The 16154-nt window shown below is 55.5% G+C and overlaps 1 protein-coding gene across 3 annotated transcripts in view; it reads left to right on the top strand.

The window, feature by feature from the left end:
- The window catches only part of RPTOR (regulatory associated protein of MTOR complex 1), a 204266-nt gene that overhangs the window by 30822 nt on the left and 157290 nt on the right, over window positions 1-16154 (top strand). For all 3 annotated transcript variants that reach the window (XM_039859512.1, XM_039859511.1, XM_039859510.1), the window contains exon 2: window positions 11200-11302. In XM_039859512.1, coding sequence (XP_039715446.1) covers window positions 11200-11302 — 103 coding nt within the window. The remainder of the gene's footprint in view (window positions 1-11199; window positions 11303-16154) is intronic.

The raw sequence follows: 16154 nt of genomic DNA, 5'->3' as shown, positions 1-16154 counted from the left end.
CCGTGCTCTGTCGCCACACCGGCCCGGCTGTCCACTTGCTCAGCTCCAGGTCGGCAATCTGGCTTGCTTCCTCCCGCCTCGAGACTTCTGAGCCGTTCTGGTTCCCAGCGTTTTCTTCATGACAGTCCTTTCTCTGAAGCCTGTGTCTTGTTATGGGTGGAAGTACATTTCTTTGAACTTTTAATTTAAGCAGATTTGGAAATCATTGTTGGAGATGTAAGGCCGTACGTGGGTGGAGATGTTAAGAGGGAAATGATATGTATTAGTGCAGGTGTGAACTTATTAAAAAAGAAACACCTCAAACTTCACAGAATATAAGCATCACCTCTCCCAGCGCCAGGGACCCGCCTTGTGGGCCCCGCCCTCCCCCAGCCTCTGCCACTGCCCCCGGGGAGCTCGCCGTGGTCCTGCCGCGGCTCCGGTCGGCCTGATAACGCCCTCCGCAGACTCAGCTCGAACCCCTGTTCCTTGCCGGGCCTTCCCAGTCTGCCAGACAGGCTGAGCCCTCAGCCTCTCCTTCGAGTGTTCCCAGAGGGAACTTTGACGTGCGTCTCCCCTTCCCCAGATGGGGGCCTTGCCCATCGAGGTGTCCCCTGCACCCGTGACCGCCTCCGATGCCGTAGGCCTTTGGTGGAGACATTCGAGGTGAATATTCGGAGTCTCTGTCTCTTGTGCCTTCTTTCTACGCTTGTATCTAACACTCGATAGCACCTGTGCACAAGCACCTTCGGGGGAGCGGTGTGGGTGCCGGGTCCCTGTGGCATTACGGAAGTGGCATCAAGATGGCGGCCGGCCCGTGCGCTGGGTCGGGGACTGTACGGGCTGATGAGCCGTCCGTCTCCGCTCCCCTCCGCACCCAGGGCTGGCTGCAGTAAGTGGACTTCCTGTCACAGAACTTGAGAAGGATATCGAGTTTCCTGTGGGAGCTTGCGGAGGCCCCCAGAGAGCCTGCGGGAGCAGTGGGGGGCATCCTTGATTGCCGTCTGGCTTCTGGAAGCTGGGCGCGCCTTTCCTCTTTCCCCCGTTTCTCCAGGACCTTCTCCATGTCGGCGAAGGCCCCAGGTGCTGGCGCTTCAGAGATGACAAGGAGGCCACTGCCCATGACTACGCGCTCACTGAGCCCGGCGCTGGGTCTCAGAGGCCTGCGTGGCCGGCGTGGGGACAGCGGTGGTTTCCCTTGGGAAGGGGCCAGCCTTCCGTGGTGCAGAGTTCTTGCCTCGATTCATGTTTGAAATGTTTCCTGGAGGATGTCATTTTTGAAATTGGTTTTGTGTTTTTAAAGAAAAAATAAACCAATGTGAATGTGTTTTCGAGGCCCGCCTTAGATTTTTCTTTAAAATTACTGTTATCAAAAAGAGATTTTTTTTGTCACCAGCACTAAATCTAGTGCGCTTTCTTTCCCTTTCTTTTAAATAATACGTTTTGCTGGAATTATTAATGATTTTTATGGCTCCTTCAAGGATATTAGATTCTGAGACTTGGTTGTCTTGGCAGAAAAACCCATCACATTTGCAGACCTGAGTTTTTAGATGAGATCCTGCTTTGTTCAAACGCAGCACCAAGGTGTTGATGAAATGTGGCTGCCTTTGTGGGGATGTGTCACATGGTTTCGCAACAGTTTCTGAGATCCGAGCAGACAGAGTGTTAAAGAGAAAATATTTCTGCAGTCAGAGTTGCAAGGGTGTCGGGAAGAAATGCACAGAGCGCGGGCGGGCTGCAGGGGGGCCTCGGAGCGGCCGCGGGAGGCGTGTGTGCCCTGCGTTTTGTCACATCTTGGGCTGTGGGCCTGACTGTGCACCACGGGTCGGTTGTCGATAATCCCCGGAGGGTGTCCGTGTGCGCTGTCACCTTTATCAGCATGACTTCGAAAGAAATGGAAACGTTGTTTGTTTGTTCTCGTTTATAATAACCCTTCTGTCCTGCGGGACCTTCTCATTGAGAATTCCTCTGAAGAGTTGGGCGGCGGTGGGGGTTCAGACGTCGCTTTATGACGACGAGGGTTGCTAAGCCTTCGGCCTTTCACAGGTGGCAGAGAAAGCCATGGTGGCTCGCCGCAGGGAGCCCGTGCCGCCTCTCCCTCCCAGCCGCAGCGCCGTCCCCGCCCCTGCATGCTTCCGGCCTGCTCTTGGCTCTTCGGTGTCACCTAGCCCTCCTGTGGGGACCTCCCGGATCTGCCACCCCGAAGTAGAGGAGGCGTTGGCACCAGTTTTAGGTCCAAGCTACTGTGAGGTAGAGATGCTGCCTTTGGGACCGTCACACTGCGTGTGTTCAGTGCCCGGGAAGATCTCGACGGTGACAGTTCAGCGGTGGTTCAGCTGGGCTTCCGTTCGCTGCTTCCCCCTCCCAGGTGGTCAGCCAGTCTGCCTGCCCGGAGGCGACAGTCCCCCTGGTGGGGGGAACAGCACCTTGGCAGAAGCTGTGTGAACCCTCAGTTCCCCGGCGTGATGATGCCTGGGTTGGTGACCCTTACAAGGAGCCCACACACAGAGTGACATCACATGACGGTTTTGGCTCCGGATGTGGCCCCCGCTAAGGAGCCCTAGGGATTCCTAGTTCCTGACGTCAGTGCCCACGCGGCCACACTGAGCAGAAAGAGAGTTTGTTGGAGGGTCCCCAAGGGGGCTTCTGTAGCTGCCAAACGTCGGGTACACTGGGAGGAGCGGGGAAGGCCTCTAGCACCAGGAACCTGTGCCACACAGCCCCGTGGGGGGCGGCCCGGCCTTGCGGGGCTGGAACCGGGGCCTGGGGCAGGTGCATCTGATGAGGAGAGCAGAGGCCACACGCCGGCCCCATAGCTGCAGGAGAGCCGAGACGCGCTGCTTTCGCTCCTACCTCGGGACAGTGGGGCCCGTTCGTATGAAGTGGTTGCGATGACACACGTGACACGTTTGGGACCGCAGGCAGCAGCCGGCTTCTGCACGTCCCTGGGGGCGTTGCGCTGGGCGGCTTATTGTGGAGTTCCAGGCCTTTGACCCACCTGCGTCTTTGATCTCTGGCACCTGCTTACAGCACCCGCTGTCACCTGCGCTCTTTGAAATAGAGGTCCCCTTCTTTCCCTTTCCTTCCTGCCCCTTCCCGCTCCTGCGCACCCAGGGCTGGCCTTCTCATTCATGGTGGCCGCTTCCTGGCTGCTGTTCCTCCTCCATGCTCTTCCTTCCCAGTGGGCGTTAGCCGCTGTCGCTGGTCAGTCTTCTGGAAACGTCCATGTAGGCACGCTTCTGCCTCGACGGCCTTGAGGGGCCTCTCGCCGGCCCGTGCTGCGACCCGCTCAGAGCCCACCTTCCCCTCCAGCGGGTGCTGGGGGGCCATGGGGAGCAGCTTCACAAGGGATGTCGGCGCCACCCAGACACCAGAGGGAAGTGAAGGACACAGCCACCTTGTGCCCTCGGACTGTCTCGTCATTACCATGGCGATCCAGCCACGTGTGCCTCCCGTCTGCCTGGGGCTGACCCCGTGCGGTCAGTGCCACGCAAACACACGGCTGGCTGGTGCAGAGCGGGAGAAACACCAGCCCTGAGCACGTGGCCCAGCCCCGCGATGACACTGCCAGCTTTCACGGACCCGAGGGGTGGCAAAGCAGCGGTCCAGTGTTCTGCCAGGCGGGAGAAGGCTCTGAACAGCCTGGGAATCAGCCCGCTGGTTGCCTCGGAAAACCTCGCCGTTCCTGTGGAAGGCGTTTCCTCAGCGGGCTCGACCTGGTGCCCTCCCTGGGGGAGGAGCCCGGCGCGGCGCTGGCTCTGCCGAGGCCGCGTTCACTTCGGCTGGCAGCGTCCTGGGCGGCGGGACGTGCTTCTGCCTCGGTGAGCGCCTGTGGTCACCTGCCCTGCGTCCCTCGCACTGTCCCGCTCCCTCGTTGCCGTGGACACGCGTCTGAGCGTCCACTCACCCAGCAAGAACAAAGAATTACACGGGCACAGCATGCACAGAAGAAGCCCTCGACTCCTGGGGTGACATCATTCTTTAACTCTCTCCCTGCTCCCAGAAATAATGTGTTTGTGGTAGAAAACTTGAAAACATGCAGAAGGGCCGGCTGCAGGGAGGAGGAGCCATCCAGGTTTCCTGCGGGTCAGAGGCCCGCACTGCTGCGACAGCTGCTTCGTCCGCGCCCTTTGCCGTGTGGGTGCGTGTGAAGGGACGGTTGTGGGTACAGCTCTGTACGCTCCTGTCTTCACCCCGTTCCGTTCGGGTGCGTCCCGGCCGTTTGAGGCACTCCGAAATCGTGTCTGTTAAACAGCCGCATCGATTACAGTTCGCCGCCGCACGGTTCACCCGCTGGCCAGTGGCGTTCGCCAGCGGACTGGTGCGACCGTGGACCCGGCCCCGCGCTCCAGCCCTCCGGCCAGACCCGCAGGCCTCGGCAGACGAAAGGTGACCCGTGTGGCCTTGACGCTGCCGGGTTATTTAACTTGTATTTATGTGTATGTCTGAGACAAATAAGTTTTTTTATATTTTCGTATATCCCACTGAGACAAAGATTTTTTTCACTTTTCAGGTAGGGAGACTGAGTAATCAATTGTATATATATTTCTTAAAAAAAAAATTGTTAAAAATTCACCCGGTAAGGCGTTACGAGGGCAGCAGAAAAGTCACCGTGTCCCTCGCCGGCTTCTCCGACGAAGGCGGGCTGTGCCGTGCCGTGCACAGAGCCCCCGCCTCAGAGCGCAGGCACCGGGCCTGCAGAGGTGGCGCCGGGGGAGCGGGTGTCCATGGAGGGATCACGACAAGATCCCGCACGGATTCCTCTGCGAAGGGGTCTCTCTGCCAGGTCTCTCATTTACGTTTCAGAAACCAGAGTTTCTCCAGGGTCTGCGACGTGGGGGCTCGCTCCAGTGTCCTGAGCAGTTTGGGGGTCGGGGGCGGGGGGAACTGCACACGCATTGGTGAGGGTGGCAGTGGACGGGACTGTCTCATTTCCCACGTTGGGAGCTACCTGTAGTCTCGTCCCTTTTTTAGGCTGTTTTACAGGACCGGATTTCAAAAGCTGTGAAATACAGACAGAATTTGGCCTCAAAAAAAAAAAAGTGCTTAAACCTAAATTAGGCTCTGACTCCAGGGAGCCAGCTGAGCTCACGCGTCCCAGAACTGCGCCCCCGTCCCCTGCCCCCACTGACTTGAACAGAGGCATATGCAGGAAGGGACGCGCCCAAGCTCCCTCAGGGGCGCTGGTGATGCGGGTCTGGTTTCGGTTGCAAAAATCGCGTCTGATGTGTTTCTTGCAAGGTTTATTCCCTTTTCCTAGCTGTCTTCGGGATGGGAGTCCAGGGGTAAACCGTTTTTCCCTTCGTTCAACAGCTTGCTCCCCGCCCGCCCCCCGCACGGTGTACCTGTTCTGTTTGCTGTGTGTTCTAGTTTCTGACTTTCTTTATAAATTATGCATCTGTGTAGCTTCGGCTCTGCTCCAAGTTTTTGCTTGATGCTCTGACTCTTAATGAGCACTGTGGGGAATTGGGTGGCTTTGCCTCCGACAAATGGGGACAGCGGATGTTGTGGCATAGATGACAAACCCCGGGCTCGCTTTCCACTTATTGTCCCTCATGGTCGCTTGTTTATACTAGGAGGGTAAGGAGTGAGTCACGCTCTCACTACGGGGAGCAGAGAGCGGCGATTGGCCAGGTTACCGCCCGCAGCCTGCGAGTCAGTGCGTGTCAGCCTGTACAATCTACGTTTAGGTTTGGCTGGGCCGCTGATCAACTGTGTCTTTTAAAAACACGTGGTTTATCAGATCAACTAAGAGGGAAGAAACCCATAAAGGAATCCCTTATTCTGTTTTGAATTCTTTGGTGACAGGCACCAATGTATTTTTAATCAGTGAGGTGACAGTCACTTGAGTATACGGGGACTTTTAAGTCGGGTGGCGACTCAGGTCCACAGGCTGCAAGGGGCTCCGGACACTGCAGATGTTTGCACAGCTTGGTGGCCACTCTGGGCGTGAGCTGGTGTGAGGCCGTTGATAGCCATTATTTATTCCTCGGACAGTGGGTGTCTGTGCATTTCACTGTGGAAATTTTAATGGATTTGTGTATTGGAGGCTGTGCCAGACCTTCTGAGTATGTGATACGGGGTATGGAATGTGTACTGTATCTTCCTTTCATAAATCGGGAAAGTTCTGCACTTCAGAACACACCTGGCACCCGAGGCTTGTTCAGGAAGCTGCCCAGGCTCTTACAGCATCCGGCTCCACTGACCGAAGTCTCCAGCCTCCTGCCTCGTATCCGAGGTGGGGGAGAGGCTCAGGGTTGGGCCCAGAATCATAACGCCTTTAGGGGTGCTTCCGTGTGGCTGGACAGACAGCACTGGGCCGGATCTTCTGGACCTAAGAGCTCACCTGCACCCACCCCTCTCTGTGAGGGGGTCGGGGCGCTGTTCAGGAGAGGCTGTGGTGAACTAGCGTGTCCAAGGTCACACATTTCTAGCGATCGCTTAATGTTTTATAGTTTCTCAAAATAATACTCATTCGAGTTCAAAATTAACCTTGGGGACATAACTCTGTCATCTTCAATTATACTGCGTTGGAGAAGAAATGTGTTGGAGTCCCAAATGGTTATTTTATGTATTATTATGCAGTTTTTGGCACATTAAATCGATAGCCCTCACATCCTTCTAATGCTGTAACTATTATTAAAAAACATTAATCTAGAATTTTGGGAATGAGGTTACCATAGAAATAAAAATAAAATACCAAAAGACACTTTAGGGTGTAGTTAAGAATTTAAAACTCACCACGTTTGAAATCAGGCCAACACCGTTACAGTTTGCAGGGGAACAAACACGGGAAGTATTTGATTGGCTTAAGGATATTTACTGGTCACGTCTTTTGCCCAGTTGTGGAATTAAATTGGTAGCTAGCGGTTTTCTGGTTCATGTGTCGATATATTTTCGACACTCGTTTCTTGTTTTCTTAAAAGGTTTAACGCAGGCGTCGGGTTGGGTGTGTCACGTGAGCCAGAAAGAGCGAATGAATTCCTTGCACGTCTGCGTCTGCGGAGCGCGGCTGGTTTCCGCGGGAGGGGAGGCCGCGGCCCTCCCCGTGGCGGGCGGGCGAGGCCCTGCAGACGTCTCACCGACGGTGGCGGAGAAGGCTCCGCTGGTGTGTGTCCGGTGGGCTTAGGGAGCGGTCCAGAAAATAATTTAAATAATACATAAAAATAATTAATGCATAATTTAAATAATATATAAAAAAAGTTTACTCACTGTACTTGCAAAGATGGCGGGAGTGTCCGCCGAGGTGGACTGCATAGGGTGGTGACCAGAGGTTTCTGGACTGCTGGAGGCCCCTTCTTGCTCTGCAGCGCCCCGTGGCCACCTCCAGGCCCCAGCACATTACCCCAGCACTGCCCCCGCCCCAGCATGCTTGCCCGCCTCCCCACACCTAGCCCCCGGCACACCCTATCATGACACCAGAGCCCCACCCTGGCCCCCCACCGCCCTAGCGGTCACAGGCAGTAGCAGGTGTGCCAGCAGCAGAGCTGCGCAGTTAGTGACCGGGTTCAGTCGCTACCTCCGCTTGTGGGCTCCTTACAGCTCCATGCCTCCGAAAGGTGGGAATCCCACCACCTAGTTGCTGGCCTTTAGCAGAGGGTTAGAACAGACCAGGGTCAAACTGCTTGGTGTGGGGCCTGCGAGGGAGGAGGAGCCCCTGATGGGCGGGGGCCGCAGTGACCAGAAATGGCCGAGTGGAACCCGGCTGCACGCTTCTGGAGGCTGGAGGAGGGGAGGCCGGTGGGTTCCTCGCTGGCCCAGGAGGAGGGTCCCCCTTTGTCCCCGGGTGCGTGCGGTGCCGGATGCTGCTGGCCAGCCTGCAGCCAGACCTAGGACGTGGTGGAGGCCGGGGCAGGCTGCCCCCTGCAACGCTTTGAGTGCGCGCTCTGAGCACGGGGGACGGCGGCCTCTGGGGAAGCCCGCTGGCTGGGCAGAGCAGCCGGCTCTTCAGTAAAGATCAAATCCTGGGAAGGCCTCCTTCCCGCCAGAGGGGCCCGCGGGTGACAGGCCAGGGCTGCACTTTCCTTAGGAAGCAGCCAGACTTGCCCCGGGGTGTACGGCACCCTGTCCAGAGGCCTCGAGACCCGCTGGCCGCGCGGAAGGACACAGTGACCCCGGAGGACCGCCGTCCCCTCAGGCAGAACCACTGGTGTCCAGCAGCTCGTCCTCAAAGGCTGAGTTCACTGTGGACAAGTGGTGGGCTATACGGCATGACGAATGTGGATCTCTGCTGCTGGGGATAAAGGCACTGTCACAGATACTGGGAGGTGACGGACAGGGACACCGACTGGTTCTTCTCTGATTTTCAGCCCTTTCTCAGGTGAAGGGACCATTCGTTGCTTGTGGCTCATATGAGAAGATTCTGGCCCGAGTCTGTGGGAGGACGTTGTTCGCCTCTTCCACATGTTGCTGGATTCAGGGAGCAATCCTTTAAAAAGTGATATTATCCTTAATAGATGCATTTTTAAGTGTTGAGAGAGGAAAGACTAAAACACTTCCTTTTTTCACTGTTTTGAACAGAGGGATCTTTTCTCGATGTGATAAAGATTGTATTTCAAGTCAGTAGCCATCATCATTCTCAGTGATGAAACATTTAGGACAATCTCATTAAAGCCAAGTGCAAAGATCTCCACTGACATCATTTTATAATCATTAGCAATACAATTTTGGAAGTTCTGGGCAATGCCATAAGACCTAGAGCAGAAAAAAAAGAACGATTTGTTGGAAAGAATGAGACGAACTCATCCTTATTCATGGTGGTACTTGTGTGCTCACAAAACCTGGGGTCCCCGGAAAGCAGTTACATTTAGTCAAGAATCTAATAAAGGTATTAGCAATTTTCAGTAAGCAACTTTTCTGAGGAAAATGCATGTATAGTAGCATAGTTCCTCCAAATATTCGTGCAGTAGCTAGGAGTGATCTTGAAATGGATAGGACTTCTTGGCGAAGAAAAAAAAGGTGAGAAAAATTAAAAGATTCGACTAAACATATCCTGCGCTCCTGTATAGAAAAACAGGATATTGTGAGGGTGTCACTTCTTGCCAAATTTAATTTATATGTTTAATGCAATTTGTATTTTGAATCTGTTTTTGTTCATTTAACATTATAAGAATTTAATCTTATATAAGTACGCTTAAACACTTCCAAATTTGATTAAACATAGATTGTTTTCACTTGTTTTCCAAGAAACGCTGTGAAGAAAATCTTTACACACAGACTACTCCCTTATTTTTTTTTCTTATGATGAATTCTCACATGTGGAATTACTCGATCAAAGGAGACAATTTTAAATACTCAGTGTTATTAACATGCAGTTAAATGCAACTTTAATTAAAATGTCGGAGTTTAAAAATTGAATAAATAATTTGGAAAAAATAGATGAAGATAAATATAGCTAAGTAGAGGTTTTTTTTTTGTTTTTTTGTTTTTAAATTGTGAGAAAGAAAAACCAGCCCTCCAAGTATTGTGACGTGCTGTAAAGATAAATCTTTAAATCAGTGTGTTACAGGCATATGTATTGGTTGGTAGGTGAATGGGGTAAACTCAATTACCCAGGAACAGATTTTGGTTTGCATGGGAATCGGTATACGCTAGGTCATTACAAACCTCTGAGTTTGGGGAGGTATTTCCCAGGGGGATTGGCACAGTTGGCTAGTTTTTGAGAGAATATTAATCCCCATCTTGTATCCTATGCCCATGTGACCGCCGGAGGGCCGGGCGGGTTGAAAGGGAAAGCGAGCCAAGCGGGCACTCATGCGTGATCGTGTGGGCATCGCTCCTGCGGTCAGCCCCACCCTGGAGGAGCTGCAGGCCCCCCCCCGGGGTGGGATGTGGCCGGCCGAGCTTTGCCTGGAGGACAGCACAGGTGCAGGTGGCCAGTCGGCACGGCCCCAACCGGGGTGGGGAGGCCACCTGAGCCGCGGCTGTCTGAACCCGGAGTCCCAGCTGGTGAGACCGGAGGCCGGAGGCGCCCAGGCCGAGGGAGCCATGTGCAGAAGGCCAGGCCTGCGCAGGGACAGGCAGATGGCCAGGGCGTGGGGCGGAGGCAGGAATTGGGTCCTGCAGGCTTTAACGGCGTGCCCAGTGGTGCGGACGTGGATCTGGAAGGTTTGGGGACCGACTGGAAATGGCCGTGAGCTGATGTGTTAAAAGCCTGGTCTGCATGGGTCCTGGACCCGGGGCCAGGAGGGTTCTGGGGAGGCCATGCTGACAGGGCAGGTGTGGGGCTGGTTTGGACCGGGGACTGTGACCAGGACAGACTCGGAGCCATGTAGGAGGTAGGACAGAGAAGACGGAGCTGTGAGTCAGGTGGGCACCCGGACGCAGGAGCGGGGGTGGGGTGAGGCTGGTGACTTGGCCCTCTGAACAGCCACTCTGTGGGAGATGATGGCCCCCTCCCCACGAGTGTGTCACTGCTTCGAGTTACCGCATACCTGAAAACAGCACCTAAGGACACAGACGGGCACCTGGTGGGTGTGACTCAGTAAGTGCTGAGGACAAAGGCACGAATGTAGGGACTCTGGCTTGGCCGGCTGCACACCTCTGCGGGACCCTGGGAGTGAGCAGGGGTGTGGGAGGGCATTGCAGGTGGCGGGTCCAGGGCTTCTGTGTGCGGGACCCAAGGTGCATTGGGCGATGGACCCCAGACGCGGAAAAGGAATCCGATGCTAAACACCAGACTAGGAAAATATTGGCAACAAGTGGATGCGGTCTTTAATATGTAAAGAGTACGTGAAAATTAGAAAAAAATCCTTAATGCCAGTTAACAAGTGGTAGTATCAGCAGGAGTAGAGGACCCACAGAAGATAAAAGATACAGTGAATACATAGTTGGAAAAAGTTTTCAACTTTACTAATACCCAAGAATCCCAACCAAATCAGCGTGACAGTTTTTCGCTCATCACAAGAATGATGATTTTAAATAACAGGAATAGTGATAACTGGTTGGAGTGCAAATTTGTCGCAAGTTTTTGCAAGGGAGTTTAGTACAACGTGTCAGGTGCCTTAGAATGTACTTTTGCTGAAATAATTCTGTTTGTGGACATGCGTCACAAAGAAGCCTGGGAAGGGTCTCCTTCCACATTTGCATTAACTCCGGAACCTCTCGCAGAGAGTCGCTCGTGAGAGGAATGACGGGGTGCGGGCGAGGCGGGGCGGGGGTGGGGCACGGCTGACGCTCCTGAGCCCCACATCGACGCGCTTGTTCCTCTTGTGTTCCCAGATGAAGACCGTCAGCGTCGCCTTGGTCCTGTGCCTGAACGTCGGCGTGGACCCTCCGGACGTGGTGAAGACCACCCCCTGCGCGCGTCTGGAGTGCTGGATCGGTAAGCGTGTGTCCCCCCCTCCCTGCCACGGCTGTCCCGAAGGTCACCGGCCAGGGGTTCTGGGCCTGGCCGGGCTTGCCCTGTGTCCCGGCCCTGGGAGTGTCACTTCTTAAGGAGTGTCCCGTAACCTTCAGGTCGCGAGGTGCACCCGCCTCTGATTTGTGGTGAGGAAAGTGCTTCAAGGAAAATTGATGAAATGACTATTGTTGGGTGACATAATCTTCTCCTTTAAATTTGCCCTGCACCTGGCACTTAATGGTAGCCAGATACACTTAAAAACACCCGAAGGCCCGACACCTGCCCGCGCGTACCTCACTTCCACAGTGAGGAGCCCTGTCTCCCCCCAGGGCGGCACCTCGGTGCCCCGTCCACACCCCCCAGGACCTTCAGCGCAGTGCTGAGTGGACACAGCCGGCCGTGTGTCTGGCTCGGGGAGAACGCGGCAGGCCCTCACGGTGACGCGTGATGCGAGCCAGAGTTCTTTTTAGATGCTTTTCCTAAGGTAGGAAGTTCACTTCTATTCTTAGTTGCTGAGAGTTTTCGTCAAGAATCAATGTCGAATCTTACAAAGTGCTTTCTCAGCCTCTACCGAGATAGTCACCTGGCTTTTTTAGGTCTATCGATGCGGTGAATTGTATCGATTGAGTTTTGGTTGTTGAGCCGACCTTGAATTCCTGGAATAAACCTCACTCGTGTTGTCTTTTCTCTGCATTACTGGGCTTGACTGCTCACACGCTGTTTAGGGGTTCCGCTTCTCTCTTTATGAGGGAATTTGGCCTATGGTTTTTTCCTGCAACATATTTGTCTCGTTTTGGTACCAAGATGCTGCTGCCCTGAATGAGTGAATGGAGAAATACTCCATCTTTTCTGTTTCGCGGAGGAGCTTGTGTCGCGAGGGGAAGTACTTCTCTCTGAGATCCCGTGACTTGTCCGTGAAGCCGTCTCACTGGGGACGTGGCTTTGTTTCTGCTGCTGCTTACTCAGCTTCCTCTTGTTGATGGGATCGCGCTCCCTCTCCCCCGCCAGGCTTCTCCGTCCTAAGCAAAAGCAGAAATCCCCTTCATCTACTTCAAGTAACAAAAACTACAAATGGATCTGAATGGGGAAAAAAAAGTGGTTTTTCCCATTTTACTTGATCGTCTCACTATTTGGGGGTGTCCTAGGCTGACAGTCCTTGTCTCAGCCTCCCCGCCTACAGCCCAAGTCCCCTGCCCCCACACCCAGTGACGGTAGCCGATTTCTGTGGCCGCTTCTCTCAGATACCTTCTTGGCTGTCTGCCATCTCCTGGTGACCATGCTGGTTGAATATGACTTCTTTTAGCCACCACTGTTTCCGCTTCACTTATCCCTCGTCAAAGCTGAGTTTTATCACGCGTTCTCCATTTTCTTCTTCTAAATACTGTTATGTTGGGTTTTTCAACACGGCTCCCTTCCCAGCCTGGGCCCGTCACGTGCTCCGAGGGCTGCGGGCTGTCCGGGCTTGTGTGGGTGCTGGTGTCTGAGTGTGGGAGGGCACCGGGCACCCCGAGGCTTGGCTGTTACTAGAGTCTCTAGCCTCCCACCCCCGCACAGAAACCAAAAGGACCCGTTCTCACACCTCACACAGTCTCTCTGACCGCTATTTATGGGACGATGTCAGTGAAAATGGAAAGAATTCCTTACTTCCTTCTTGGTATAAAAGAGCCAGCAAATGAATAGATTTTTTATGTTTTAAAAACTTTTCTGCAATTTAGGAATATAATCTTTGTGAGAATGGGTTTTGAGTTCGTAAGGGCACATGGCTTTCTCAGTTGAAAATTTTCACTTGTTCTTCATTAAGCGGTAGAGCTGGTCCTGTGATGGTGACTTTAACAATAATAAAGAGCGCTAGAGGTTGGATTCGTCACGTTTGCAGGGGTGTCTGGCAGACTGTATTTAAATTTTTATTTTGCAAAAGCATTCGAGTCGCAGGTACCGTGCCGAGCAGCTTCCCCCCAGGTCCGTTTGAGAGTCAGTTGCCGAGGTAATGCCACGTCACCTCTGAATGCTGTCGCGTGTCACTCCTCCAGACGAGAGTTTCTCTCTCAGAGTCACAGCTCAGTCGTCAGGATCGGGGTGAGCACGGGCACTGAGCCACCATGTGCCCCACGGTGTGCAGGCTTGCCGCTTGTCCCCTTCACAGCACAAGGACCTGGCTCAGTGTCGTGTGGACGCTGCCCTAACTTGGCCTCATTCGTCCTCCACGGTCCTCAGCCTTTCCTTGGCCTTCGTGACCTTGATGCTCAGAAAGTTGCAGGCTCCGCTGAGTAGAGTGTCCCTGATGGCAACTCAGGTGCAAATTCCGGTTCTGCTTGTTTGGCAGGGGGTCACAGAGGAGATTCGCGCGCCCCCTGCCCCCACGGCGTCCTGCTGAGCGGCTAGTGGCCTTGATTTTCCCCAGTACTGGCTGCGCGGCGCTCTCGTCATTAGCCGGTGCCTGCGGGAGCCTGGCACTGTGGCACTGCCCGTCGCCCTCGAAAGTTAACGAGCGCTTTTGGGAAGAGGTGCTCTGAGGCCGTGTAAACATTCCTTTCTTCTCCATGCTTGCAGTTTATTCAGTTTGACTCGTGGTTTCCTTTTTTATTCAGTGGATCGTAACCCGATACCATCATTCATCGTGATGCCGAACTCGTTGCGCACTGAGCCTGTGGGACGCGCTGCCCTGGCTCGCGTGGCCCCGCTGCTGCTTTTCCTGCTCTGCACTCCTCCCAGGCGCCAGCGCCCTTGGTGGCGTGTGGCACTCGGACGGCGAGGTGCCCCCTTCGGGACCAGTGTGTTGCGGCACCTCTGTCATGGACGCATGCGTGTGTGCACGTGCACACGCGTGTGTCCTGTGTGCCCACGGCCACGTCTGCGGTCCTGCAGCGTCTGTAGACGTGCACTTACACCCGTGCTCCCCATTCCACCCAAGAGGGGTCTCCCGGCATGCCGCACCCTCCCGACGGCGTGGACCTTGGTGTCTGTCCCCAGTGTGCCTGCTGCTGTGCCGCTGCCTCCCGTGGGAACCGTGCTCGTCCCTGCCGTTGGCGGCCTTCTCAGACCCCTTCATTCTGCACCGACCCCTCTCCCCACAGACGTCTGCCCTCCGTGTCCCCACACCCCGTGTGGGTCACCCCTCCTTCCTTCCCTTATGTGGGCTCCAAGCCCTTCATCAGACTGGACAGCTCATTCCCGGCCACCACTGCCCCCCTCGTCCTGGAGCAGATGGCAGCCTGCTCAGCCCCACCTAATGGCTTTGGGATTGTTCAAGGAAGGAGTTCAGCATTTCCAATAAGTGCTTTAGGTTTAGGCTCGGCCAGCCCAAGGGACAGTGATGTACCTGCAGCCACGGTTGAGAGCTGGGGCCCAGCTGGGGCGGTAATGGGGTCCATCTTGTGTGGGGCACGGTGCTTCACGGATGCTCGGGGGGAGCCAGCTTCCGGCAGACAGCTGCATGGCCTGTGTGGTCGGGCAAGGGCACTGGGGGAGGTCATCTACCGAGACAGCGAGCCCTGGCCAGAGGGAGAGGGCCCCAAGCATGTGTGGGTGTGCCGCCTGTGACAGAGACCCCCTGGGTGGGCAAACCTAGGGGAGCCGTGGGGCTGGACAAGGAGTTCCCGGTGAGTCGTCACAGGCCGTGCCCTCCAGTGAGAACTGGGGGCCCAGATGGCGAGGGGGAAGACGGGGTGAAGGCTGTGTGGGGGCTACGCTGCCGAGGCAGGGAGCCCAGGCTCTGTGACGGGTGCCTGGAGCGTGTTGTGGCTCTGGAGGGGCTGGGGCCAGAGGAGGACCCCCGCCCGGGTCGGCGCAGCCACAGCACTTCAAGGGGCGCTTGAGTGCGAAGGCAGAGTGGCACTTTGATCTGGCCTCAGCGTTTTGTGCTCTCCCGCCAGACATCACGACCCCGGCTTCACCCACGCCAGTGCCTCTTCAGTAGGTCACCTCGCTGTTCCGAGCCTTAGTTTCCTCTTGTGTTCACTGATGGCACCTTCCTCCTGGCCTAGGGAGGGGTCTAGCTGAGGGGACGTGGCTCTGTGCAGAGACGCTTGCAGCAAGAAGCAGTGCTCATGCCTGCACCCCACCCCACCCCGCCCTACTCCATCCCCCTTCCCCTCCCCCCCACACCCAGCCCCTAATCCAGCGTGGGGCTCCGTGCACCAGCTCCATTCTAGGTGCTCGTGCGTGATGCCACCTGGGCGTGCCTGGCAGTCGCGGCTCCCTCCAGTGGGAGAGTTCTGGCAGATGTCACAGTGGAGTGCTACGTGTTTCCTGTTTTGTTTTACAAAGCAGACGTTAAATATGTCCAGCAGCGCCCAGCGTCTGCGTGCCTCCCTCAGGCCTGTGCACGTGGGGTCCCTGTGCTTATGGGGTCGCTGTGTGCCAGCCGGGGCCGGGGGCAGGTGCCAGTTGGTGCTTTGGCCACAGACACGTTTCAGACACGAGATGTCTGTGCTGCTCTATCTTGGGACGAGGGGTACATGTTGCCAAAGAGGAGGCGCTCCCTTCCCTTCGGCCTTTCGTGTGCCTGTGCGGGCAGCGCCTGCACTCGTGGGTGGGGAGGAGGCACTGCTTCCAGAGGCCTGGGGGGAAGTGCATGCGAAGTGGCCCTTTAGGCTGTCCAGTGGTGACAAAGACCGCTGTCACCAAGACAGGCAAGTAGAAGATACAGCCTGCTACTCTGGACTGAGCACGTGGCCTCCGGAGGGCCCGCCGTCTCCCTTCGCGACCCTGAGGCTCGGCCAGGGGGTTCCAGCCCCGTGGGGAATGGCAGCACCGGGGCATAGGCCCCAGGAGCTGCTGGGGACCCGCAGGAGAGGGTGTCGGGGGCTCCCGGGCATCCCAGCTCTAACACGGT

This window comes from Pteropus medius, unplaced genomic scaffold (genome assembly GCF_902729225.1).
Source record: "Pteropus medius unplaced genomic scaffold, Ma_sr-lr_union100, whole genome shotgun sequence".
Classification (NCBI taxonomy): Eukaryota; Metazoa; Chordata; class Mammalia; order Chiroptera; family Pteropodidae; genus Pteropus; species Pteropus medius.
Note: the sequence above shows the minus strand (reverse complement) of the source record. Positions and strands in the feature narration are given on the sequence as shown.